At 41.1% G+C, this 27,585-nt stretch overlaps 1 protein-coding gene and 1 non-coding gene across 4 annotated transcripts in view; one reads left to right on the top strand and one right to left on the bottom strand.

Moving 5' to 3' along the window:
- Positions 1 to 8,883: 8,883 nt before the first annotated feature.
- Positions 8,884 to 27,585, top strand: part of MORC4 (MORC family CW-type zinc finger 4) — a 59,206-nt gene continuing 40,504 nt past the window's right edge. Inside the window, exons 1-7 of one of the 3 annotated variants that reach the window (XM_043458026.1) lie at positions 8,884 to 9,230; positions 9,351 to 9,423; positions 15,128 to 15,260; positions 22,225 to 22,442; positions 23,207 to 23,354; positions 25,620 to 25,752; positions 26,075 to 26,203. In XM_043458026.1, the coding sequence (XP_043313961.1) occupies positions 9,129 to 9,230; positions 9,351 to 9,423; positions 15,128 to 15,260; positions 22,225 to 22,442; positions 23,207 to 23,354; positions 25,620 to 25,752; positions 26,075 to 26,203 (936 nt within the window). In that variant the 5' untranslated portion in view covers positions 8,884 to 9,128. The remainder of the gene's footprint in view (positions 9,231 to 9,350; positions 9,424 to 15,127; positions 15,261 to 22,224; positions 22,443 to 23,206; positions 23,355 to 25,619; positions 25,753 to 26,074; positions 26,204 to 27,585) is intronic. The other 2 variants (XM_043458025.1, XM_043458027.1) reach the window with 2 other exon arrangements.
- On the bottom strand, positions 13,684 to 13,790 carry LOC122436048. Its single transcript, XR_006267821.1, has one exon. It is a non-coding gene; the product is annotated as a U6 spliceosomal RNA (small nuclear RNA).

Genomic DNA, 27,585 nt, shown 5'->3' with positions numbered 1-27,585 from the left:
TGAAAGAGCAGAGGAAACGAGGGAGAGTGTTTTCAGGGAAATCATGATAGAAACAAAATATCTGCCATGGAGAGTAAGTAATGAGGAGGGAGGCTGAAGGGATAGTTTGGGACTAGATTGTGAAGGGCCTTGAGAGTCACCCAAGGCATTTTCACTTTATCACAGTCAAGGATCACCACAAACTGTGTGGATCACCACAAACTGTGGAAAATTCTTAGAGATGGGAATACCAGATCACCTGACCTACCTCATGAGAAATCTGTATGCAGGTCAAGAAGCAACAGTTAGAACCGGATATGGAAATGGAGAAAAGACAATCTCTTTAACAAGTGGTGCTGGGAAAACTGGTCAACCACTTGTAAAAGAATGAAACTAGAACACTTTCTAACACCATACACAAAAATAAACTCAAAATGGATTAAAGATCTAAACATAAGACCAGAAACTATAAAACTCCTAGAGGAAAACATAGGCAAAACACTCTCTGACATATATCACAGCAGGATCCTCTATGACCCACCTCCCAGAGTAATGGAGATAAAAGCAAAAATAAACAAATGGGACCTAATTAAACTTAAAAGCTTTTGCACAACCAAGGAAACTATAAGTAAGGTGAAAAGACAGCCTTCAGAATGGGAGAAAATAATAGCAAATGAAGCAATGGACAAAGAATTAATCTCAAAAATATACAAGCAACTCCTGCAGCTCAATTCCAGAAAAATAAATGACCCAATCAAAAAATGGGCCAAAGAACTAAACAGACATTTCTCCAAAGAAGACATACAGATGGTTAACAAACACATGAAAAGATGCTCAACATCACTCATTATCAGAGAAATGCAAATCAAAACCACAGTTAGGTACCATTTCACACCAGTCAGAATGGCTGCTATCCAAAAGTCTACAAACAATGCTGGAGAGGGTGTGGAGAAAAGAGAACCCTCTTACACTGTTGGTGGGAATGCAAACTAGTACAGCCACTATGGAGAACAGTGTGGAGATTCCTTAAAAACTGGAAATAGAACTGCCATATGACCCAGCAATCCCACTCCTGGGCATACACACCGAAGAAACCAGAATTGAAAGAGACACGTGTACCCCAATGTTCATCGCAGCCAGGACATGGAAGCAACCTAGATGTCCATCAGCAGATGAATGGATAAGAAAGCTGTGGTACATATACACAATGGAATATTACTCAGCCATTAAAAAGAACACGTTTGAATCAGTTCTAATGAGATGGGTACCTATTATACAGAGTGAAGTAAGTCAGAAAGAAAAACACCAATACAGTATACTAACACATATATATGGAATTTAGAAAGATGGTACCGATAACCCTACATGCGAGAGAGCAAAAGAGACGCAGATGTATAGAACAGTCTTTTGGACTCTGTGGGAGAAGGCAAGGGTGGGATGATCTGAGACAATAGCATTGAAACATGTATATTATTATATGTGAAACAGATCGCCAATCCAGGTTCGATGCATGAGACAGGGTGCTCAGGGCTGGTGCACTGGGATGACCCAGAGGGATGGGATGGGGAGGGAGGTGGGAGGGGGGTTCAGGATGGGGAACACATGTACACCCATGGCTGATTCATGTCAATGTATGGCAAAAACCACTACAATATTGTAAAGTAATTAGCCTCCAATTAAAATAAATTAAAAAAAAAAGAACTGGACATGCAACAACAGACTGGTTCCAAATCAGGAAAGGAGTACGTCAAGGCTGTATATTGTCACCCTGCTTATTTAACTTATATGCAGAGTACATCATGAGAAACGCTGGGCTGGATGAAGCACAAGCTGGAATCAAGATTGCTGGGAGAAATATCAATAACCTCAGACACGGAGATGACACCACCCTTATGGCAGAAAGTGAAGAAGAACTAAAGAGCCTCTTGATGAAAGTGAAAGAGGAGAGTGAAAAAGTTGGCTTAAAGCTCAACATTCAGAAAACTAAGATCATGGCATCAGGTCCCATCACTTCATGGCAAATAGATGGGGAAACAGTGGAAACAGTGAGATACTTTATTTTTGGGGGGCTGCAAAATCACTGCAGATGGTGATTGCAACCATGAAATTAAAAGACGCTTACTCTTTGGAAGAAAAGTTATGACCAACCTAGACAGCATATTAAAAAGCAGAGACATTACTTTGCCAACAAAGGTCTAGTCAAGGCTATGGTTTTTCCAGTAGTCATGTATGGATGTGAGAGTTGGACTGTAAAGAAAGCTGAGCGCCGAAGAATTGATGCTTTTGAACTGTGGTGTTGGAGAGACTCTTGAGAGTCCCTTGGACTGCAAGGAGATCCAACCAGTCCATCCTAAAGGAAATCAGTCCTGAATATTCATTGGAAGGACTGATGCTGAAGCTGAAACTCCAATACCTTGGCCACCTGATGGGAAGAACTGACTCATTGGAAAAGACCCTGATCCTGGGAAAGATTGAAGGCAGGAGGAGAAGAGGGATGACAGAGAATGAGATGGTTGGATGGCATCACAGACACAATGGACATGGTTTGGGTGGACTCCAGGAGTTGGTGATGGACCGGGAGGCCTGGAGAGCTGCAGTCCATGGGGTCGCAAAGAGTCAGACATGATTGAGTGACTGAACTGAACTGAACTGACAGTCAAGGAGGAGGTGCTGCAGACATTGTAGAAGGGCTGGGATGTTAAATTGGGTGTAGCCTAAGAGAAAGGGAGGTGTTAGTAAGAGCAGAGAGGGTGGGTTGATGGAATCAGAGCCATGGGGCTGGAATCAGACAGATGAGAAAACTGGGGCCCAGAGAAAGGAAGTAACTTGCTGGAAGAATGCGGTGGGGCACTGCCTAGCTCTGCACCATCCCCCCCCCTTCAATGCTGGAGCGCTTAGCATGTTGGTGATTGACAGCACATGGCTGGGCCCCTCGCAGCGAACAACCTTCAGCTGAAAGTAGCCACCATTCCCAAGGCTGTGCACCAGTCCTTGGTGCACAGATGTAGGTGGCAGCCTGCATATAGTGACTGGTCAATGCAGGGACATAACACCCTGGCTCCTTTACCACCATTTAGGACAATTCTGAGGGACCACACTGGCTCCAGAGCTGCCCATGTTATGGCTGCATCACAGTTCAACTTCCTCCTCTCCCTGGTCCTGCTTTCTTCACTCCTCGCAAGTGTTGATTCTGACAGTGCTCCCCAAGAAACCTCCTGCCCACAAAGCTCTGTGTCACATTGTTTTCCTGATAGTGCAGTCCATGATGCTTCCCTAAGATCACAGGCCATTTCAGTGGAGTCAGGACATGAACCCATGTCTTCTGACTCTGGACCTTTCTATCACACCTGGCGGACTTCCCACACTGATTGATTCCTCTTAGCTCTTTCTCTGTAACATCTATCCAGGGATTTGGGACAAGTGACCTTAGAGACTGGGTCAAAGGTTGCTAGGAGAAATGTCCCTCCTGCCCTAGGTGCACCCTGCAGGGCAATGAGTTTGTGCATGTGGAACAATTAGTGCTGTTACAGGTTCTTCGGCAGGGAGGAAATGGGAGGTGACTTCCTGGCTCCCTGGGGGGCTCCTCCACTTGCTTGGGTTTGTGGCTAAGGAACTCAACCTGGAGCAGGCGGAAATAAAAAAGATCATGTAGGTGGCTCAGGGCTTGGAATCCAAGGCCCTGGACCAGGTAGGGCTAGCCTTGAGAACTAAGTTCTGCCCCAAGACAGAGAGGTGTGCTAGGGGTTTTCAGAGGCACACCACACCCTGCTGAAGCATTCCCTGCTCCTCATTTTGCACCAAGACCCAGGGGCTCCCAACTGGCACCCCTGCTGTGCCCACCTACAGGATCCGCTCACTGTTTGGTGGTGAAGTATATGGAACCTCGTTTACAGCCCTGTGGAGCCACAGTGATAGAATTTGTATGGATTTCTTTGCTGCTTTTGTTTATTGCTGTGCAGAGGCAGTGAGACCCAAAAGAGGCCAAACCTAGACTTTCAGCAGCTCCCCGGGCCTCTCAGGATCAATCTTCTGTTTGGGGGAGCTGGAGAGGGGCTGAGAGGAGGCCTCTGACCCCAGCTGACAATCAGTAAGCCAAGTACTTAGGGAGTCACAAAGCTTTTGTTTAAACAACAAATCCCTCAAGTAGTAAACACACCAATACTTAGTATAGCATTCACAAAGCCCCACAGCAAGCAAGACGTGTGGACCACACACCTTAGAAGAAGGCAGTAAATGGGCACTTTTAGAAGTTCCAAGACTTGATTCAAATAAGAGTGAGGGCCAAACAAGGCTTTCAAAAGTGTTGTGCTGGGCTGAGAGGGGGAAATGTCTAGGGGTCACCCTGTAGGGAAGATTACGAATGCTCAGTCCAGACAGAAGGGCGCTGGTTAAAACCTCACCTGAAGGGACGGTTATTGTCCCTGCTCATTTATCCTTCCCCTAGGATTCTATTTATCATTTACATCACTTCACTTTGGGCTCCTCAGGCTTCTCCAGTAACCTTGCACTCATTATGATAATTGCACCCACCTATCTTTTGAAGGTTACACTCAGCCTCAGGGTGTCTGTCTTTTCAGAGCCCTACAATGCCCACTGCCTTAGTGAGCCTACTGTAATGGTCTCTCCTCCGGACAGGCCTAACCTACAGAGGAGAACCACCACTGCGTTTCTTAGCAGTGCCAGTAGGTACCCCTGTCACAGCATGTTCCTCAGGGCTGTGGTAAATGGTGTATTCTGTGTCTTTCTATTGGAGTTTTCCAGTCTTTTTCAGTATGTTTTAGTCTCTCAGTCATGTCTGACCCTTTGTGACCCCATGGACTGTAGCCTGCCAGGCTCCTCTGTGCATGGGATTCTCCAGGCAAGAATACTGGAGTGGGTTGCCATTTCCTTCTCCAGGGTATCCTCCCAACCCAGGGATCAAACCCAGGTCTCCTGCATTTTAAGCAGATTCTTTATTGTCTGAGCCACAAGGGACACCCCCTCTTTCAGTATATCCACTCCAATATGTCCACTTCTAAATCTTTTGATCCTGTATTCCATTATTGCCATAGAAATGCTGGCATTTTTACCTCATTTAGTGTGGGTCATCAGGTTTTCTATACTTCTAGAAGCTGTCTTAGTGAGTCTGCACTAACTTTTGTGATCCTTGCCAGGGTATTAAATCCTATTTTCCAGGGTTGTGTTCTCACATTGATAAACTCTCCTTTTTCCAACCTTATAGTCTAGCTCCCTTGATCAAGCACTCACAGAATCAGTTTCATGTGCACGCTTCCAGCTCCTGCCAATCTGTACAAGCTAGGCTGTGCAGCTCCTTGGAGCATTGTTACTTTCCTTCTTTATCAAGCCTACCATGTTCATGCTGTGCCTTAACTGTTGTTATAGGCTTAGTGGCTAGAGGGGAAGTAAATGCATGTTTTGCCTCCTGGGGGAGAAGTTCTGCATTATCTCCAAGTAAGAGGTGTGGGGACTATTAAAGGTAGGAAAATCAGGCCAACTTCTACGGCCTCCGAGGGTTCAGGGAAATCTGGGGATTCAAGATTTTGATGGTATCCCTCTAGATATCCCCAAACTGTATGTCAGGGTCCTATTCTTTCCACAGGAAGCATCCTGATTTTGATGCAAATAAACCTGTCTCCATTAGTAGTTAATCTTTGGAGCTCAGTAACCACTGAAATCTATTGATCTCATAGCTACTATTTCACCCTATTTCTCAAATACGTGATATAGCACAGCAGATCATATGTTCCCTTCTACCAGTATACCATTGCAATTCACCACCTGGTAAAAGTCTACAATGACAGGAGTGTCACCTCGTGGCAGAGAGGTATCTATTCTCTACCTACCCCTCTGCAATGTGGACCTCCTTGCCAACTGGACAGTGAGTGATCTAGCTCCCAAATCCCATCGAAATGCTGGCTTTCCTGAGTTACACTCAGTCTCAAGTATCATAATTTGTGTTCCCCAGGAAGCCAACTCTAAGACAGAATGTAGCATGCCAGATGCTTATTAAGAGATGTCTTTTGGATTAACACCTGTGAAAGGAGCAGGCCTAAACAGGGAGTGGGGCTGGGGGCTGGAGTTGAGCTGCACTGCAGGCCCAATAACAGCCTCAGTCAACCCCACAGAGAGATCTAAAGTTAGAATGACCCTTCAGAGTTATCCCAAGCTGAGCTGAGATGGTTAAGCCTCTATAGTCCTCTTTGGGCTGCCCCTAGAAAGCTCTGTGACCTTGAGCAAGGCAACTCCATATCTGAGGCAATCCCTGAAGGAGCTAACAGCTGGAGGAAGCTTTCCAACAGTGCTCTCAGCAGCTCATCCAAAAAGTCCTCTATTGAAATGGGAGATAGGCTGTCACATCACAGAATGCAACACAGGAACCAGCTCTTTACTCTTGTCTGCTTGCTAAGTCGCTTTAGTCGTATCTGACTCTTTGTGACCCCATTGACTGTAGCCAATGTCCATGGGATTCTGTCCATGGGATTCTCCAGGCAAGAATACTGGAGTGGGTTGCTGCACCCTCCTCCAGGGGATCTTCCGGACCCAGTGATCAAACCTGAATCTCTTACATCTTCTGCATTGGCAGACGAGCTCTTTACTACTAGAGCCACTTAGGAAGACCGCTTTACTCTGAAAATGGACAATTAAAAGTAAAAAATTAAGCATTTGTCCAGTCTTTCCTATATGAATTGTATTTCAGAGCAGCCAAACAGCCAATGGGTGGTGAGGATAAATTCTATACAGAGGGATCCAGTTAATAAATTATAAGAAATGATGAGATTAGTTTATTTTTGTTTTTCAACCCTAATAAATATTTTTTCAGATAATAAACACCAATTAATGAAACTACAAAGTGAAAGATTGATGGGAAACTTTATAGGGGAACATTCAGGCTGCCTCTACTTGAACCCGCTGATTAATTTGAACATCACTGAGTGTTAGACAGTATACACTTCTGATGTGTTGCAATAGAAAGAATACAGCACCATCTCTGAGCACTTCTGCTTTAAAAACTTTGTACTGGAATCTAATGAAGACTTTAGAGCCAACTTATGGTTTATAGTTATGTTAAATTTATTCCTCTAATGAAAGGAGCAACCTAAGTAACAACAAAAATAAGCAAAGAGACAAATGAGAATGTAGGACTTTCAACAATAAAAGTGACTTGATTTCTTCAACAGCTCAATAGAAGGAAGAAAAAAAAGAGAGACTGTTTTAGATTAAAGACACATAATCAAGTACAATGTGTGCGTCTTGTTTGGATCTAGATTTAAACAAACCAAATGTAAAAAGACATTTTTTTGAGATAATTGAAGAAATCAGACTATGGGCTGGGTATTAGAGAACATCAAAGAACTGTTATGAATTTTGTTTCAGTGAAAGTGGCATTGTGGCTATATCTTTTGGAAAATGTCCATATTTTCAGAGAAGAATGAATTACATAGAATAAAATGACATGCTGTTTGAAATTTGTTCTAAAATATACAAATAGAAGAAGAAAAGAATATATAAAGCAGGTATAGAAAGGTTTTAATTTTAAAAAATTTTATTGAAATATACTCGATTTACAATGTTGTGTTAGTTTCAGGTGTATAGCAAAGTGATTCAATTTTTGAATATGAGTAATTAGTATCTGGGAATTCATATCATTCTATTTTTGTGTATTTAAAAAAATTTTAAGATACCCAAAAAAAATGCAAAGAACCCAGTAGGGGAAATAATGTTCAAAGGACATAAATATACAATAAACATTTGAGAAGATAGTCAGTTTTACTGAAAGGAAAACACAAATTAAAACATTGAGATAGTAATTTTTATTCAAAACATTGGAAAAAGGTTAAAAGGTCAAAACCACTTGGTGCTATGAATGTAACAAAATAGCTAACTTTCTGGGAGGGCAAATTGTCCCGGTCTTACAGTATTTATTAAGAGTAAACCACACACATGCTTTTAGACACAACAGTATTCTGTAGAAATAACTGTATCAGAAATTCATGAGGATGTACAGATCATGGCAAGAAAAAAATTCAAACAACATGAAATATCACAGAGGAATGGTCAAATAATGGTTCATCTGTATCAGGGATCATTATATTTTAAAAAATAAATAAACATGTTTTTTCTGTAATCAAATGGTGTATGTTTGTTTAATAGTACAAAAAATGTAAAAATGCAAGTAAGAAAAAACAGAAAAACTCATAATTCTGGACCTGGAGATAACATCTTGAAATACATCATTTCAAGTGTTTCTCAGTGTGTGTGTGTGTGTGTGTGTGTGTGTGTGTGTGTGTAACTACATGCATATTTGTACATATATGTATGTACTTGTTTTTCCAATAAAAATAGGTATCACGTTACACAATATTCGGTGACCTCCTGTTTCCTTAATTCCCTCATAAATATTTTCCACATGAATAAATTTTCATCTGCAAACACGGTCCTTAAGAACTCCATAGTATTCCGTTTTGTGCATACTGCATAAACTAACCCCCATCTCCTACTTGCGGTATGTAAGTGCATTCCAATTTCTTCTTTCATAAACAGCCTCCCTGCATGCTTGCAAAGATTTGAAGATGATTTGCCAATTGCCTTCTGGAAAGTTCTGGCTGCTTCTGGAGGCATTTGAGGCAAAATAGTCTGAATGCTTTCCCATCACGCGAGCCTGCCTGCTATCTCCCCAGATAGCAAAACTGTACTTTTCAGAACTTCTAAGACTTGTCTTATCCTGCCCGTTAGTCATGCCTCCGAACTGGGGACTCTGTTCCAGAAATCCCTACACCCTCTCCCTCCCCTCGCCTCATCCCCGCCCCTCCCCACGCGCCCGCCCCCTCCCCCGCTCTTTCCCGCTCGGCGTCCTGGCCTATGGCAAACGCCAAGAATTAATTAGGGGCGGGGATCAAGGAGCGGCTGTCAGGAGGTCGCCATATTTCAGTACGGCCCCGCTGCCGGCCCGGCAGTCGGCTGGTTGGGAGAGGTGCTGACAGGGCGGGGCCGCTGCGCGGCTCTGCCGGCCTCACCCCCTCCCGCCCCGGACAGGTGGCTGGAGCGCGCCCCGCCCCCGCCAGCTGCGGGTGGGAGCGAGCGAGAGCCAGTCCCGGACGGCCGGGCGAAGAGTCCGGCAGCGGCGAAAGAGTATCGTGGCGGCCAAAAAAATGCTCCTGTACCGAGGGGCCCCCGCGGGCCCTGGCGCGCCGGGTAGCGCGCTGGCCAGGCCGGGCGGCGGCCCGCAGGCCTTTGGGATCCGTTTGAGCACGGTAGGTCGGGGGCCCGAGGGGGCGGACGCACGCGCGCGGGCCCCGGGGCTGCGGGGGGCACGCGGGGAGGGCCCGGCGGGCCGAGGCCTCACGCGGGACGGGACCTTCTCTCGCCCCCAGATGAGCCCTCGCTACCTACAGAGCAACTCCAGCAGCCACACGCGACCCTTCAGTGCCATCGCGGAGCTGCTAGGTGAGTGGCGAGGGCGGGCCTGGCCGTGAAAGCCCGAGGCAGAGGTGCCAACGTGGTGCCGGGGACGCGAAAAGAATGTGCGGAGCCGCGCGGGGAGGGCCGGGGCAGGGGTGGGGGCGTCGGGACCGGCCTCGGCTCCGCAGACGGCGGAGGGGGTCGGCTCCGTCGCCAGGGACGAAGTTCCGCAGATAAAGCTGAGGAAACAAGATGTGACCCAGGAGTTAGTCCCTTGTGGTTTTTCTCTCTGGCCCGTGACGTTCCAGGCGCTTTAGGGTAGCTTAGTGAGTAATCAAAAGGAGAGGCACACAAATTTCGGGCCCCGAGGCAGCTGGGCTCCACGGGGGCCAGCGACAGACGGAGGGCGCCAGGCTAAGCACAGGGGCATGAAGAAAAGTCTGGAAAACGGAGTTCTTTAACTTTTGGGACCAGAGAGTCTGGGAATGATGGGACATCTCTCTTAAGAGATGACACGAGTGCATTTGGCTCCCTGCGGCTGTGGAGCGCTGGGTCCGCGATCCAAGAGCGCCCTCACACCGCTGGAATGAATAACTGAGCACTTAACCTCTCGCTCCACCGATGTTTGCTTTTAAAGCGTTTTCAGTTGATCCCTTGAAGCCAAGTACACCAGCTTTTGCAGTAGTGTGCTAAATACTGTGTGGAAAGCAAAGAAGAAAAACATTCCTGGACAAAATGCAGCAGCATACCGAGCACATTGCAACTGTTTCAAAAGTTAAAGTTATGGAAAGGTATTTCTGGGGCAAGGTAGCACAGAACAGAATCTTGAAAATGGTTTCAAAGCTCCCCCAAATGAGCCCCAGACTCCACTTAAGCAATCGCTGTGGCCCTGCAATGTGAATTGTCTTGAGCGAGAAGTCAGTGGGCATCAGGAGAGTTACTTGCAAGGGTGATGGGGAACTAGGGTGATTATTTTCGCCGTAACACAGAATGCTTACAATATATATGACTGTTCGTTAGAAGGTGAAGGAGAAAAACTGACATTGACCCGTTTTGAATCCTAGAGAACAGGGACTGTATTTTTCAGATTTTGCACCATGCCCTGAGGGAAATTCACAGTGGAGTGAGATCTAGGTGCATGTGACTTACAAAAGAGAAAAAGAGGGGAAAGCCACCAGTTTACTTAGTGAGAAATGAGAGACAGAAGCTTGTTCCCTCACAGTAGCACCGTGCAGAACCATGTGTACCTATGCTATACTGTGTACTGAACTTTATGGGTGATTTTTAAAGTGTTTCATTTGTAGTTTTGAATATATATGATTCTTGCCTTAAGCATTAACTTAAAGAACCTAATTCTGGTCTAAGCCGACCCATACAAGTACAAGTATACAGGTGTATTATATACATACACACACATGCCTGCACACATATATACCAACACAGATTAAAACCAAATCACAACTATCTGTCATATTAATAATAGAGAAAAGGGAGAGCAAAGTGTTAACTGGTAATCTGAAGCTTTCAGTTTAGATTTTCCTTCAGTAGTTTTCTTCACTTATGCATTAATTTTCTGGTGAACCGTTCATTTGATGAATATTTATTGAGCATTCACTGTGGTAGATACAAAAATGAATACAACATAGGTTCATCTTTGAGTAGGGGAGAGAAAACATGTACAGAAGGTTTATTCTTCGGATAACTGCAAAATAGAAAGTGATATATTGGCAAAGATGGACACATTTTGTACTGTGGGAGTCCAAAGGAAGGAGGGGTGACATTCAGCTTACCAGGAAAAGGAGAGTTAGGAAAGACTTTGGAGAGGAGGTGACATTTGAGCTGAGATTTGAAGGATTGGGACATGTGGGCATGGGTGTGGGGAGGGGAGGGCATTCCAGGCAAAAGGAACAACTGCATGAACCAAGTCATGAAGAATACTGAGTAACTGAGTTTAGTTGGAACATGGATATCATGAAGAGTTAAAACTATAGGTCCTTAGAGAGTTTACATGGAGCTTTCACAAATATATTTTTAGCTATACTTTTTTCAGGTAAACAGCAGCATCATCACCATTGTCATCATTATTCTTATCTTGTAGATAAGGATACATAGGCTCAGAGAATTTAGTTGACTTTTCCACAATTATGTGTTTAGTAAGTGGCAGACCCAGGACTCAAATGCAGGTCTTTTTACCCTAAGTACTAAGTAGGGAATGAGGTTAGAATGGTGAACTGTGACCAAAATGAGACTGGGAGGCTCGAGTATTTGGGCTTCAGGAAAGTTAATCTTGCAGCACTGTGTAAGATGAATTGGAGCTAAGAGGGACAAGGCTTTGAAGGACTAGGTAGGAGGTTATCACAACTATGCAGATAAGAGGGAACAGACTCTGTAAACTAAGAAAGTGACAATGGAAATAGAAATACGAAGATATAAGAGAGACTAGGGGTGTATAGGGTAAGAAAGAGGGAGGGACAAAAAATGACTTTCATATTTCAAACTTGTCATTTGAATACTGACACTGTGTGTGTGTTTGTGTGTATGAGAGAGAAGAAAGGAAAAATAAGCTTGTGTCAGAAGATGATGACCTTAATTTTAGATGAGAGCAGTTTTAGATACTTACTGGATGTCTTGGAGGGCCACAGCTTGGCCCTGACAACCTTGCAGGAATCGTCATAGGCCATTCGCCTGGAACAGGAGGGGATGTGGGGAAGAGCTATATCAAAACCAGCTATCTCCCACTTGCCATCCTGTCTCTCCAGGGATGCTGTCATGGGACACTTTCTTATTGCCTCCCAGGTTAGAATGAGCTATGAAGGTTCAGTTATGATGTTTTTTTAGACCCCAGGTCACATGGTTAGTGGATAACATAAAGTCCCTGAGACTTGGTTTCTCATGCTGTTAACTACGTGGTGGCTGAGAGGAGTTAAGAGTCCTCCCACTGAGGGTACCATGAGCTAGGTTAAGAGAGATAAGATTACTTGGGATCTGAGAGCACAGGAGACTGTGAGCCAAGTGAGGGGATAAGGACTTCCCAGGATTTGGTGGTGTAGCTATCCCCTAGGTGGTGGGCCAAGGGAGTTGAATAGGATTTCTCTCTGCCCTGCCTGGTCATAGATTAGGTGGGCTGGGCTATGGGAGAAGATAGATTCTGTAGGATTTGATAGCATGTGCTATGTGTTGATAACATTTGAAAGGTTAAACAGAAATTGAAACCAGCTGCCAGATTGGTGCCTTTTTTATTGTAAGTTCATTTATTGAAGCCAACCTGTTATTACAACTTTATTTGTTGAGGCCAAGTGGAAGGCCACTTAAAACCAAAAGTAAGTGCAAAGCTGTGCTTACTGCTGCTGGTCTGTCTGCTGATCTCTTTTCCCCTGCTGCCCCAGCTGACTCTGGCCTCTGCTGTGCCCTCTCCCCCGTGTATTCTACCCGCTTCCAGCCAAGGAGGTAAAATTTCTAGCTGCTCCTGGTAGTTACCTTAAAACTCTTTGGTAAGTTTCTGTTTTAAAAAAAGCACCTAGTAAAGTTTTGGTGACATTGACAATAAAATGGGAAAAAAAGTGATTTTTGTGAGAGGCTTGCAAGCTGGTTCATTGACTGTACAGTTATATAAATGTGGAATTGGAATTGATATGCATTATATGTTTGAATTATCAATGTTCATTAAGTGTTAGGGGAAAAAAATCCCTCTATGTCCAAAGTTTTCAAAGTAGAAATGAGGTCCTGTTGGTTGACAAGGTAAGGGCATCGGTCTCAATGGCCTTGGCTGCCAGCAGCCGTGACTGATAGGTTCTAAAACAATTCAGGGCCTACTTGCCAAGTAGTTTTTTGAAACAATGTAGGTGCCTTCACAATGCTGAATCCTTCTGTCAGTTAAAAAAATCTGCTGCCTCTTATTACAAAGTAAAATGCTGTCTTTCTGATAAAGGCACTATTGCACGTCAGGCTTAACAATTCCTGCCAAAAGTTGGTCCACATGACACAAGGCTTGACCCCACCTAGTCCTTAAAGATTGACTCTATCAGACCTTTTAATCCCCTTCTGGGGATATTCGTGATGCCTTAATGCTGTTAAGACTTTCTGGGTTACAGTCAGTGACAGTTTTTTTTTTTTTTTAATTTATTTATTTTTTCAGTGGGTTTTGTCATACATTGACATGAATCAGCAATAGATTTACATGTATTCCCCATCCCGATCCCCCCTCCCACCTCCCTCTCCACCCGATTCCTCTGGGTCTTCCCAGTGCACCAGGCTCGAGCACTTGTCTCATGCATACCACCTGGGCTGGTGACCTGTTTCACCATAAAAAATATGGAACGCTTCACGAATTTGCGTGTCATCCTTGCACAGGGGCCATGCTAATCTTCTCTGTATCATTCCAATTTTAGTATATGTGCTGCCGAAGCGAGCACTCAGTGACAGTTTTACCAGTAATTCTGGCAACATCATTGTGGCCCTTGAAATTAAATCTGTCCTGTTTCATTTGATGGATATTCCACACATTTAAGTGGTTGTAACTGATACTGTTTTTTTTTTATATTGTTAATTGTGTTACAAAAACTGGTATTTTGAATATGTGCAACACTTCTCTTGCTTGTAAGTGATGTTCCCCACAAAGGACTGCCATGATTTGAACATTGATAGTGGGATGAGTATACAACCGGAACCCCACCCAAATCGTCCAGCCCAGCCACATGGAATCAATGTAGGATCCCAGGGAAAGGGAAGTGGGTGGGAGGAAAGGCCTTTGTCTTGTTTAAAGAGCCAGTAAAGACAGGAGTGCTTGAGGCACCAATCTAACAGATTGCACAAACTGCCCTCCCACTCCAGCCAGTGAGCCCTAATGAGACTTTTGTACCACGTGTGTCGATGACTGGCAACTATGTAAACTGGCACCTGTGGCAAAAAGATGTGACTATTCAGCCAATGTCATCCCCTGGGGTTGCAGACATGGCACATATATTAGAATACAGCTATATCTGATGTCTTTGAATTCTTGGATAAATAACCCATTGTGAAGACCTAACCCAGAAAGAATTGTAAAACTTTCTATATGTTTTTCCCTACTTTAATCCTATGTTCTCCATTTAATGAGAATTAGACAGTCTCACCTTCAAGACTATTACAGAATACCTAAGCAGACTCACTGTTCTAAGCATACTTGGTACATCATTTGGATCTAGGCAGGCAGTTCGTGTTTTGGTTTTAATCTCTTAACTCTTTCAGTGCCTCTCATACTATAAATGGGGATGGTGATAATATCTGTGTTCTTTAATGGAGGAGGTGATGTAAAAGAAAAGTAGAAAAGAAAATCTTTGCAATAAACCCTAATGTGTGTGGTATGTATCTATTTGTAACAAAGTTGCAGGTTCAATTCTTCTCCATAACCACACTTTACTGTATATGTCTGTGAGCAGTAAAGTGGCTAAAAGATAAGAAGTAATAAGACAAAAATTGAGCAAAATGCCTTGTACATGGAGGACTTAATTTTCCCATAATCCTTGAAGTTTGAAGAGAAAAAGGGCAGGTTGCACATCAGTCATTATGTGAAATCTAGAAATCAGCTTCATAAACCCGTCTGCTATCATTCCTTTCTTCCCCCATACCATTAATGCTCCCTGCTCACCTTCTGGGACATTCGCATGAAGGGAATAAAGGACAGTTTCTATGTCTTAGGGGCACTGAACTAGAGATTTTAATAGAATATTAGAAAAAGAGATCTAATATCACAGATTTCTACCTTTTGCAGATAATGCTGTAGATCCAGATGTATCCGCCAGGACGGTCTTTATAGATGTTGAGGAGGTCAAGAATAAAACTTGTTTGACCTTTACTGATGATGGATGTGGGATGACACCTCATAAACTACACCGAATGCTCAGGTAAAGATATCTTCATTCTTTTTCTCTTGTCTTGAGCTCATGAACTCTATTTAAGGCTTAATAATTTTCTTTTACCATTTTCCTTCTTTATTCACTCAGCAAATGTTTATTGAACAGCTGTTATGTACCAGGACACAGGTTATGAAAATAGACACTCTTCTTGACCTCGTGGGACTTAAGAGTTTAGCTGGCAATTCAGACAGTCAAGTAGTAATCATAACAAAAAATCATAGGTATGATGATAGAAAAGTATAGGATGCAATGAGATAACTCATTAGGGGAGCCCTGTCTGATCCGGAAGGTCAGGCAGAGCCTCTTAGATGAGATGATGTTTAGGCTGAGATCTAAGGGGTGATTAGTAGAATTTAATGAGGTAAAGGTACAAGGGGCAAGGGTGAGAGTCTAGACAAAAAGAATAGCAAGGTTAAAGACCTGGAGGTCTTCGAGACCTTCTCCAACTTATATTAACTTAAATTCACTCTTAGAGCAGAAGTATTGGCATTATAACAGTTTATAGATTAGAACCATGAACATTCCCGGGTATAATCAATTGAGCCCCACAAAAGATACAGAAGATGTCATACACATAATATTTGAAAGTTTTGCAGGAGAATTACAGTTAGGAAATTCTCTTCTCTAACTGCTGAAGCTGGTAATATAGATTTCTGTTGCCACTGTCAGTTCATTTAATTACTTTAAAAGGTTTGTAATTAAGAATGTAAATTTGTACTTTATTATCTTCACATATCACTCAGTGAAAGATGAGTGCTTCCTCAACTCTTTCCTTCTTGCTTCCTTTTTGAGCAAATGAGGTTTATTACTCTCCATGTGGCTTCCTTGGAGAAGGCAACGGCAAGCCACTCCAGTACTCTTGCCTGGAAAATCCCATGGACGGAGGAGCCTGGTAGGCTGCAGTCTATGGGGTCGCGAAGAGTCGGACACCACTGAGTGACTTCACTTTCACTTTTCACTTTCATGCATTGGAGAAGGAAATGGCAACCCACTCCAGTGTTCTTGCCTGGAAAATCCCAGGGACAGGGGAGCCTGGTGGGCTGTCGTCTGTGGGGTCGCACAGAGTCTGACACGACTGAAGCAATTTAGCAGCAGCAGCAAGTGGCTTCCTGCACTAGTGTGTGAAGCATGAGTACCAGTGGAGGAGGGAAAGGGCTCTGAGCTATAAAAATGGAAGAGATTTATTTGGTTATAGTTCTCTTTGAAGGTATTCTAATTCTCTAACCCTGTTTCTTAGGGAAATCTTTTTGAGTCATCAAAGAAGTGAAATTTGGGCATAACCAATTATAAAGTTGGTTATGTTTTACCAGTCAGCAATCTGGTACCATATGTGTACCATATGTCTCAGATCCTCATAATTAGAAGAATATCTGGGGAAAGCTTCTAGAAGTGTGAGATAAGAACGTGGCCAGTATGCTGGTGAAGGTATGGAGTGGCCCTGTTTTTGAACGTATAGCCTCACTTTTATGTCCTAAAGTTAATATTTTATATTGTGAAAAATAGGATTTTAGGTGGGGTGGAACCAAAATATGTATGTATCTAAATTTGTATGTACTCGTTTTTTTCCTAAAATCACATATCTTCTTATTGGTTCCTTCCCACCACACGTTATCCCAGTGACATGGGTGTCAAATAGTGGGCCCAACAAATCTTACCACCTTCTATTTGTTTGTGGAGCTAGATATGTGAGAGTTGGTGTTTACAATTATAAGGCAGGAGGAAGGAAGAGGGTGGCTTCAAAATAATTGTAACAGTAATTGCAACAACTTTTGTTCTGGGCTTCCCTGGTAGCTCAGATGGTAAAGAATCTGCCTGTAATGCAGGAGACCTGGGTTCAATCCCTGATTAGGGAGATCCCCTGGATAAGGTAATGGCAACCCATTCCAGTATTCTTGCCTGGAGAATGCCATGGACAGAGGAGCCTGGTGGGCTACAGTCCATGGGGTCGCAAAGAGTCAGACACAACTTAGCGACTAACACTGTCTCTTTTGTTCTAGATTCTTGCACCAAATTTTTATTGAACACCTACCTATGTGAGAGTCACTGGAGATAAAGGGGTGAACCAGACAGATATGATTCTTGTTGTCAAGGGGCTGACAGTTTAGTGAAAAAGATACAAAATAATTGACTAGTAGTACAACTACATAGGTTATTCTACTAGTGGTAAGTGCTGTGAAGGAAAAGTAGTTTCTATGAGAGTATATAGCAGAGGGATCTAATCTAGTCTATGGAATCAAAAAAGACGACCATGTAGAAATGACATTTGAGTTCAGATATAAAGGATGAGTATCATTCATTCAAAAGTTTGCTTCCTTCACAAGGAACAAAACAGGCAGAAACTACAGTAACCATAGAATTTTTTTGACATTATCATGCCAAAAATGTTTCCCACTAATTTGAGCTGGGCAGTTGTTCCTCATATTTAAAAATTAATTTTAGAGAATTTTAAAAATTTTTATTGAAGTGTAGTTGGTTTATAATGTGTTAATTTCTGCTGTACAGCAACCTGGCTCAGTTATACATATATATATTTTTTTTCATATTCTTTCCCATGATGTTTTATCACAGGATATTGAATATAGTTCCCTGTGCTATACAGTAGGACTTGTCCATCCATTTTATATGTATCAGTTTGCATCTGCTGATCCCCAAATCCTCCCTCCTCCTCTCCTTGGAAACCACAAGTCTGTTTAATTTTAGAGAATTTAAAAAATGAGTCCTGGATTATGTATAGTTATATGTATTAGACTTTATTTCTGATCGTATCTTGAAACAAACTTGAATCAGTTAGAAGGTCCCATTTATTTAAAAGAGATTATTTAGTCCAACTCTTAACTTCCAGCCAGGGATTCCATGTACCACAATTTGTTCTAAAATAGTTGAATTTTAGAGGTAGCATTGAAAACTTTTATTAAGTATATTAATTTTTCTGTTTGGGGTCATATTACTTTTGTATTTGGAAAAAATAACAGGTAATCATGCAAAATTATTAAGCCTACAGAAATTCTATTTGACCTATAACATTTGTTATAATCTTATTCACATTTTCCAGCTTTTTATGCTACTCTTATATTTTCAGGCTAATAAAATAGTTATGTAATTACACAACAGTTTCTCCCATAAATACAAAATCCCATGAAAATTAAGGTAAAAAGAAAAATTCTATCATTAAATGCCTTTAAGGTTCACAATTAGTTCTGTTTAGCTTATGGGGATAGTGTGTGAACCAACTAGTCTATATATTCAGTTGCCTTTGTTGGAAAACCTCTTTTAAAGGTCAAGGATTAAAAGCAGCCACAGATTCATAAATTGAAGGTCTTTGCTCCCTTTGATAAGTGTATTTCCTAGTAGGTCTGTTCTTCTAAAACAACAACCAGAGAATAGCAGTATGCTTAGTATCCTTTCCTTATTTTATGCTTCATATTATATCACCAGTACATTTAGAGAACAGCAGTACTTTCCCTTTTATGTCCGTTAATTTGCTAAGGTTTTTTTTTTAATTGATCAGAGTCCCAGTTTAAATTTACCTCTCTAGATTCTAGAGTTGACTTTTTTAAGGAACTTGGGAAGAAGCTGCTATTTTCCTGGATTCCACTCATAGAATACCCTTGGTGTGTAAATACTGTTGTCTATTTCATTAAGGAGATAGAATAGGACTTACTTAGTGAAGAGAAACCACCTAAGACAAAATATCTATGGAAAATTAAAGAATCTGCTTGTAATACAGGAGACCTGGTTTCAATCCCTGGGTCAGGAAGATCCCCTGGAGAAGAGAATGGCTACCTACTCCAGTAACGTTGCTCAGAGAATTCCATGGACACAGGAGCCTGGTGGGCTATACAATCCATGAGGTCTCAAAGACTTGGACACTGAGCGACTAACACACATACCAAACTATATAAGATTCATTCCTACAATTCTGTTATTTATTGTGAATGCGTTTATGTTAGGCAGCTATTTGATTGGTATCTGGCATGTATTCTGAGATTTTTTAGTTAAATAGAATACCTAATATGGGAATGCAAGTGGAATAAAAGAACATAGAGGAAGAGTTAAGGGTAACATAACAACAAAAACAAACTGAGCATCCAGCTCCTCTCATCTCATTCTCATCCTTTGGCATTTCTGGTTCTTGCCCTGCCCCACTACCTATCTTTTCAGCCTTATGTAGTCTTAGTCGGTAAAGAATATGCCTGCAATGCAGGAGACCCAGGTTCAATCCCTGGGTCGAGAAGTTCCCCTAGAGGATGAAATGGCAACCCACTCCAGTATTTTTGCCTGGGAAATCCCATGGACAGAGGAGGCTGGCAAGCTATGGTCCATGGAGTCAAAGAGTCGGACATGACTTAGCAACTTCACCACTACCACCATATAAGCTATAATACAATGAAAGTTTGTAGTTATGAAGGGGAAAAGATAATAGATGACAGAACAAGCAGAAATGGTAAGGAAATTAAAGAAGCAATATAATCTCCCTATTTTCGCCACTTTCCCTTGACCACCTAATTGAAGCTTAGGTAGCATTCAGTTCAGTTCAGTTGCTCAGTCATGTCTGACTCTTTGCGACCCCATGGACTGCAGCGCACCAGGCTTCCCTGTCCATCACCAACTCCTGCAGCTTGCTCAAACTCATGTCCATAGAGTCAGTGATGCCATCCAACCATTTCATCCTCTGTCATCCCCTTCTCCCCCTGCCTTCAGTCTTTCCCAGCATCATGGTCTTTTCCAATGAGTCAGTTCATCGTATCAGATGGCCAGAGTATTGGAGTTTTAGCTTCAACATCAGTCCTTCCAATGAATATTCAGGGCTGATTTCTTTTAGGATTAACTGGTTTGATCTCCTTGCTGTCCAAGGGACTCTTGAGAGTCTTCTCCAACACCACAGTACAAAAATATCAGTTCTTCAGCACTCAGCTTTCTTTATGGTCCAACTCTCACATCCATACACGACTACTGGAAAAACCATAGCTTTGACTAGACGGACCTTTGTCGGCAAAGTGATGTCTGCTTTTTAGTATGCTGTCTAGGTTGGTCATAGCTTTTCTTCCAAGGAGCAAGCATCTTTTAATTTCATGGCTACAGTCACCATCTGATTTTGGAGAAATAAAGCATTATTTTCTTGGTAGCATTAGAGAAGGTTAAAGTCCAAATAACTCTGTAAATCCATTTCACATGGTAGGTAAGTTTACTGTTTATGATAAAGAGCCCAGAGTTTTAGACATGACATTAGATCTGAAGTAGAAGTAGAGAATAGCATATGACCATTCTCAGTGACTTCTAGAGTTTAGAATTGAAGTTTGAATACTACTTTGTAAGTTGTAATATATTATGTAGTGTAGCATTTAATCCTCAATTCTATCACAGGAGGGAAAAGAATGTTTGAATCTTAACCAGCTTCTTTAAGTTTACTTTCTGGATTGCTAAGGCCCATAGACTGCATAGGGCTCAATGCTCTTTTGGTATTTTCAAAGGAACTTCTACCCTAGAAATTACCTTTTTATGTGATTGGATTTATTTGCTGGATATACAAAGGTCTTTTAAAGTGTCTCATCTCGAGGGACACAATGGTATCCTGTAACACTTGAAAATTAAAAGGTGATCCTCCTTCCTTAGCAAGTGAACACAAACCCCCCCCTCTAGGAAGTAGAAATCAGGTGTGTGTATGTGTGTGACTCAGTCGTGTCCTACTGTGACCCCATAGACTGTAGCCGTCCAGGCTCCTCTGTCCATGGAGTTCTGCAGGCAAGAATACTGGAGTGGGTGGCCATTCCTTTCTCCAGGGGATCTTCCCAACCCAGGGATTGTACTTCAACCCAATTAAAAGAGAGCCAAGGCCAAGCTGCTCAGCCATGGCAGGTAGAGCATCTATTTTATCGATGTTGGAAAAACATCTGATCTGTAACATGAAATCCTTCCTTACACTGAGGGCAAGAATCATGTCTCTTACTATTAACGGTTGTGTCTCCACTGCTTGGCATGCTGCACAGCACATAGTAGGTACTCAGTAAATATTTATGGAATGGATGGTAGTGTACAATATTGGAAACTTAGTCCATCTGGAGAGAACTCATCTTTAAAAAATTAGTTTTATATGTCATGAGAGAAGATATGTGAAGGTAATACTTATTTTCTAGCTTTCCATGTCTTTAATTTTTGTTTGGTTTGGTAATTTTGTTGTGTGTTTGCATGGAAATAGAAGAAAGGGGAAGGATCTAGCTCCCAGATTTAAGCTGATCCTAAGGGGCCGCAGAGATTGTTGAGGTGGCTTTGTGAAAGGCCCTTAGTAAAATAAGAGAGACTTTATACTGCAGCTGTTTGCTGATATTCAGAGGCAGAACTACCTATTTTTATCCCTTGGCCACATTCCAATGAACTGTCCCAGCAGATGGAGCAGAGGGTAAGAATTGGAAGTGTTATCCTTTGAGTGAATAGTTGAAATTTGCAAGATACATAACCTCTGCCTTTCCAGTTTCTAGAGAGCGATAATAACCAGGTTAGGGATGCCTACTCTCTGCCTCGTACCTCTGACTAGTGTCAGTATCTGGTACTCTTGTTACCCTCTCTCAGGTGTATTCTGAGAGTACTCTGAGAGGTGTACCCTGTTCGTCTTCCCCTAACTTTACTATTAGCAAACGGAGCTCTTTTATCTAAACAAGAAAGGCAGCTGTGCCATAGCCTCTGTTAGTGAAAAGAGGCTACCTTTACCTTTATAATATGTGACTCTAATGCAGTGGAAGTGTTCATGTACACACAAACCACACAGGAAAATCAGTGCCATTACCCCATGGTTATTTCCTATGTTTTCACTTAATGGTTTTGCCCAGAAATACCAAAAGGAAGAACTTTTTACAAGTGTTCTTCATTTGTAAGCCAAACATTCAGCCTACCTATCTTAGGATGCTCTTTTACCTTTCTGATTTCTTCTGATTTCTTTTTTCTTGTGTAATTGCAGCTTTGGCTTTACAGATAAAGTCATAAAGAAGAGCCAGTGTCCCATCGGAGTCTTTGGTAATGGTTTCAAGTCAGGCTCCATGCGGCTAGGAAAGGATGCTCTTGTCTTCACCAAGAACGGGAGCACCCTCACTGTTGGACTCCTATCACAGACATACCTGGAATGTGTCCAGGCCCAAGCAGTTATTGTGCCAATTGTTCCATTCAACCAGCAAAACAATATCCTTTCTGGAAATGGGAAATGTTAGTTAAAAATTAGTCTAACCTGACAATTTTGATAGAAATCTCTTTCTTCAGGTCAAATGCAGCTATCAAAAGTTTCCATATTTAAAGAGGTATTCAGATGTCTTAAATTTAACTAGAATTTCACCCTATTAAATATTATTAAAATAAATGGATCATTGGAAGAAACTGAGAAATGTTTTTGTTATTTTGCAGTCTTCATTGTTACATGATTTGATCTATATACTGTCTCCACCCCCTCACCACTCCTACGGTACAGTTCCCTGGGGCCTTCGCTCTTTTTTCCCCATAAAAGTAGTTATATTTGTGTCACCTTCCTAGAAACATACTGTTCATTAGCTTATCTGACAGCTGAATAGCTCATTTTTCTGTACCTGGGCAAGCTATTATTTCAGTTAGATACCAGGTTGTCTTTACGCCGACAGTATAGCAATAAAGTTTGAACTCATTGCTTCCAAAGAGTCTAAAAATTCAGACTTTGATCTGTTTCTTAAGTATAGGACTGTCTTAATTTACATGGAATGTTTGAAGCAATATTCTGCAAGGGTAACTGATTTTGGTATTTGTCTCTATAATCTTTCTGCATCCCCCCTCCCCGCTTCCCTTTCTTCTGAAGCAGTAATGCCCATGCTTTGTATCCTTTATGTCTATGTTTTGTCTAAACATGCAACCCAAAAGGCAGATCTTCCTGTGATAGCATCCTCTGAAGATAATTTTTCTTTGACTATACTTGGTTTTACAAAAAATGATTATTACTGAGGATTCTTTGCCCAGCCTAGAAGCCATCTTGAACTATTCAATTTTCAACAATGAAAATGACCTGCTGTCCCAGTTTGATGCCATCCCAGGCAAAAAAGGCACTCGTGTTCTCATTTGGAACATCCGCAGGTATAGTATCCAAGAGTGATAGATTCTAATAAACAGAAGCAGTATGATGAAGCATATTTTAATAAATCTCTTCTCTAGAGAAGCAGAGTAGATATATTTTGATACATGTTTGTATCTCATTACATACTTTTCCTTAACTTTCTTAGAACCACAGCTCTGTTTGAGACAGTGCTTCTTAGTGGTAAAATGTGCAGCTTGATAATGTGGAGACCTGTATACATATCCTGAGGCTGTTACCATCAAGATAGTTCAATATTATTCTAAAATCTTCCAAATCCATTATAAATATCTATTGTATATTCACAGACACTGTTTAGAGATAGGTCCGTGATAGTTATTTCACCTATTTGACAGTGAAAATGAAGTATAAGGAAGAAAATTTAGGGTAACAAAGCAGAACACAATCTTAAAATAATAAGGACATGTGTATTTGTGCTTTCAGAGTAGTTGGATCAAAAGTAGAAAAATCTTTGAAGCAGATAAATTTGAACTATAATGAAGTTGACTTCAGGTCATATATTTAGAGCTACCTAGAAATAGTTTAGGATATGTCATTTGTCTCATCTTGTCATGTTAAATGAAATAGTGTCCATTGAAACCAAAAAATCTTCAATATAAAGTAGAAGTGGAAAAAAAATAGAAGTGGTACTCTTATGTTTAATAGAACACAGTATCAGATAATTCATTCTTCTTTTTCTCCATAGGTCAAGTATTTTGCCTCATTTCTTAGTTGGGTAAAACTTAGTTAAAAAACTGTGGTGGTCCGTATAGAAAGTGCTTTGAATTAAAAAGAAAAAAAAAGTAAGGTAATTTACATCCTCCTGTGTCCTACTAGGAAAACCTCCAGTAATATAATTTATATTATAGAGGATCATTTTCATGAGGTATTTCCAGTGATTTAAACACATTCTCAGCAGACTTTTCTCTCTGTATATTGTTTCTCAGTTACATGGTACTAGGTATTACATAAATAAGATTCCATGGTCAAATAACTTTGGGAAAAGCTGGCTTAAACAGAGCTTACCACATAACTTTATTATAGCACTTCTGAGAGGCTTTAGTATGCTAAAACATTATTTCAACATACAGTGAAAATATTTAAGAGAGCAATATAGTATGCAGTTTCCAAATTTCAAAAACCTGTCTCTCCAGACCTCTTTTCCTTGGACAGTGAATGGTGAGGGCCATGGGGGACAGGAATCTCCTCAGAGTACATTTGTTGGAGTGGGATGGGTAGCAGGAATCAGGATTATCCTGGAAAATATAGAATATACTGTTATAATGACCTGAGCTTTATACAGGATATGTATGATAGTGGCTCTGGTTCAGCCCTGAAAAAGGAGCTACATTTTCAACACAGCAACTCTGAGCCTCTGAAGCCTCAAGTATGAGGGAGGTTTCCCTAGAGCTAGAGGTGGCTCTGGAAATCAGGAACTGATTTTATTTGATTATACAGACTTTATATCTTTATTACATATTTAAGAGTATCTTGGGGCACTGCCATTACACAGAACAAATTTGGGGTACCGTTATTCTCATATATGTTTTCTCTCTGTAACCCATCATTTGTTTGGAGTTTTTCCTGGTAACAAAGATGAGTCTTGTCTTTTTTCTTCTGGCAGTTGTGAGTGATGTAGCCCAGGGTCTTGGAATAGACCATATTTAAGTGACCTGAAGGGATTATGAGAAGAAATGTCCTTGGGAAAGGAATATGAGTACTATTATATTTAAATGACAATTATATAAATGATCTCCTAGAAGACTAACAAGGATATGTTGTTTCTATCACAACCTTTTTTTTTTTCCTTCTAAGAAATAGAATTAGATCTGGGGAAATCTTATTAGTCCTTATACTATTACTGAAGTAAGAAAGAATAGATTTTGATTCATCTGTTTATTCAGTTGGGGGAAATTATGTTGAATGACCTACCTAACAATTCTATATTAAGATCCTGCCTGGAGGATAGCTGATGTATCCATTTGATTTATCAGATTACAGACATCCCCACCTTCCTTTTTTTCTTTCCTTTGCTACTTGGTATCACACCTCTATGAAACATATTAGAATTGTTTAGACTGGAAATACCCTTAAATATTGTGTGACCGTCAAAGCAAATAACACATAGTTCCTTTGAACTGGTAGTCAGGGAAAGAAATAGGTATCTGAGTTTTGGCTCATGTTATTTCTTTTCTCTTGGGTTCCTAGTGCATTTTTGTCCTTTGGAGCCAGTTTTTGTTAGATTGGTACTTGTCTCTTTTACCCAGAAATAAAGATGGAAAGTCTGAGTTGGACTTTGATACAGATCAGTATGATATCCTGGTAACAGACTTTGGCACAGATGAAAAAGAGACTGGTGGCGTTTCCTCTGAGCTGCCAGAAACAGAGTACTCATTACGGGTGAGTAAGAGTGGTTTTTCTTCAACAATGAGAGGTAAGATGTCCTGTAACATGAAAATATTACAGAACAAAATCTCACTTTAGTTATATAAAGATGACAACCTTTTAACCCTATACTCGGATTCCTTTTTACTGTCTGCACTCAAACAGTGTAGCTAATGTAGACAGCAGTACTTAGTATGATAGTTGATGTAGAATAACAAAGTATACAAACTGAGCCAAATCTTTGCCCAGATGAGATCTCAGATGCTAGCAGCGTTTTGTGGGGATGTCAGTAGAATTGTCAATATTGTGTAATAACTTTCCCTTCACTGTTCCATAGGCATTTTGTGGCATTCTATACATGAAGCCACGAGTGAAAATTTTTCTGCGTCAAAAGAAGGTGACTACCCAGATGATTGCCAAGAGCCTGGCCAATGTAGGATATGATATATATAAGCCTACCTTCACAGTATCCTTTCAACTACATGAAACTGACCTCTCTGTTTCAGGATTAGATTTCCAGGTTGGCACAGAAAAACAGAAATCTTTCCTTTTCCAATTGAAAAATGTGTGTTATAGTACAAGCCCTATTTTACTAAGGAGGTATTTCTGAAACCAACCTATGCACCAGTTTTATCAGAGATCACCTGGAAATTATTAAAATAATACAACATCCTGAGTCTTTAGAGATTCTGGTTCAGTAGATGCTGAAATCTCTCTTTTTTAAAAAAAATAAATTTTTTTAATTTAAAAATCCTCCACAGATCATAATGAATAACCAAGTTTGAAAATCTCTGCTATAAGGAATGATCCACACTGTTAGGTTTGTACAGGAATTTTGTTACATATTAATTGATTGAAGTAAGCAAAATGTTGATTTAAATTTGTTAATCTTTTGGATAGGCTATGAGTTTTGCTGTAAGAAGTCCAGACTTCTGTTGATAGAAGTTAGGAGATGGGAAACCTAGGGTGAGAGAAATCTTCAACAGATTTTACATGGATTTCCTTGTACTTCTCATAATTGCAGCCATTCAGAGAAGTTAATTACTCACTTTCACTTCTGCCCCCTGATTGCACTGGGAATGGATTTCAAACACTTGAGGAATCTTAAGGCAAACTATGGGAATTAGGTCCATCTTTGTTTAAGAATTTGGGGGTCAAACAAGTGTTTGAAAGGATGAGAATTCATAAGTACTTTTGAAGAATTGCTCTTGTCATTTACTTTCTAGTAATAAGCTCAGCTCTTGGCCCAAGAAACCTGTTCACACACTGTTTACTTTATCAGAGGCATTATCTATCTTAATTCTTCCCTTGACCAAACATTACAAATTGCTGTTCCCTTTTTAAATAGCCATATTGTTGTTACTCATAAGCAGATTGATTTTCTCCTTTTGGAGAACACAATCCTTGTCTACTACGAAAGTTAAAAAAAAAAACCTAAACACACTAGAGCTAACATCGTTAGCATCTGTAGGTAAATTAGTTGTAATATCACTGTATGGAGCTGGGGTCTTGGTGCCTTAAGTTTAACAGAGCCAGCCTAAAGAAGTGCTTTTCAACTACTGTTTCAGGATATACCATATTTCTGCCTTCAGCTTCTTTCTCTTATGGGTTTCTATCAGGATACCTTCTAAGCGTTCATTCTGTATATACCTCAGCTCTTCTCAGCCTCCCTTCCCATTAAACTAGTTACCTTCCCCTGTTAGAATTTGAGCTAAATGAATTCACTATAGGTTATGAGTAAAATGTAATTTCTAATAAAATTTCTCCAAAGGTCACTGAGGGAAAAGATACTGATACTAACTTATTTATTCCTCAGTTATCAAAGGCTTCTTCTCCCCTCTTGTCCTT

Source organism: Cervus canadensis, chromosome X, assembly GCF_019320065.1.
Source record: "Cervus canadensis isolate Bull #8, Minnesota chromosome X, ASM1932006v1, whole genome shotgun sequence".
NCBI classification, from domain to species: domain Eukaryota; kingdom Metazoa; phylum Chordata; class Mammalia; order Artiodactyla; family Cervidae; genus Cervus; species Cervus canadensis.
This window is presented reverse-complemented; position numbering and strand designations above follow the sequence as displayed.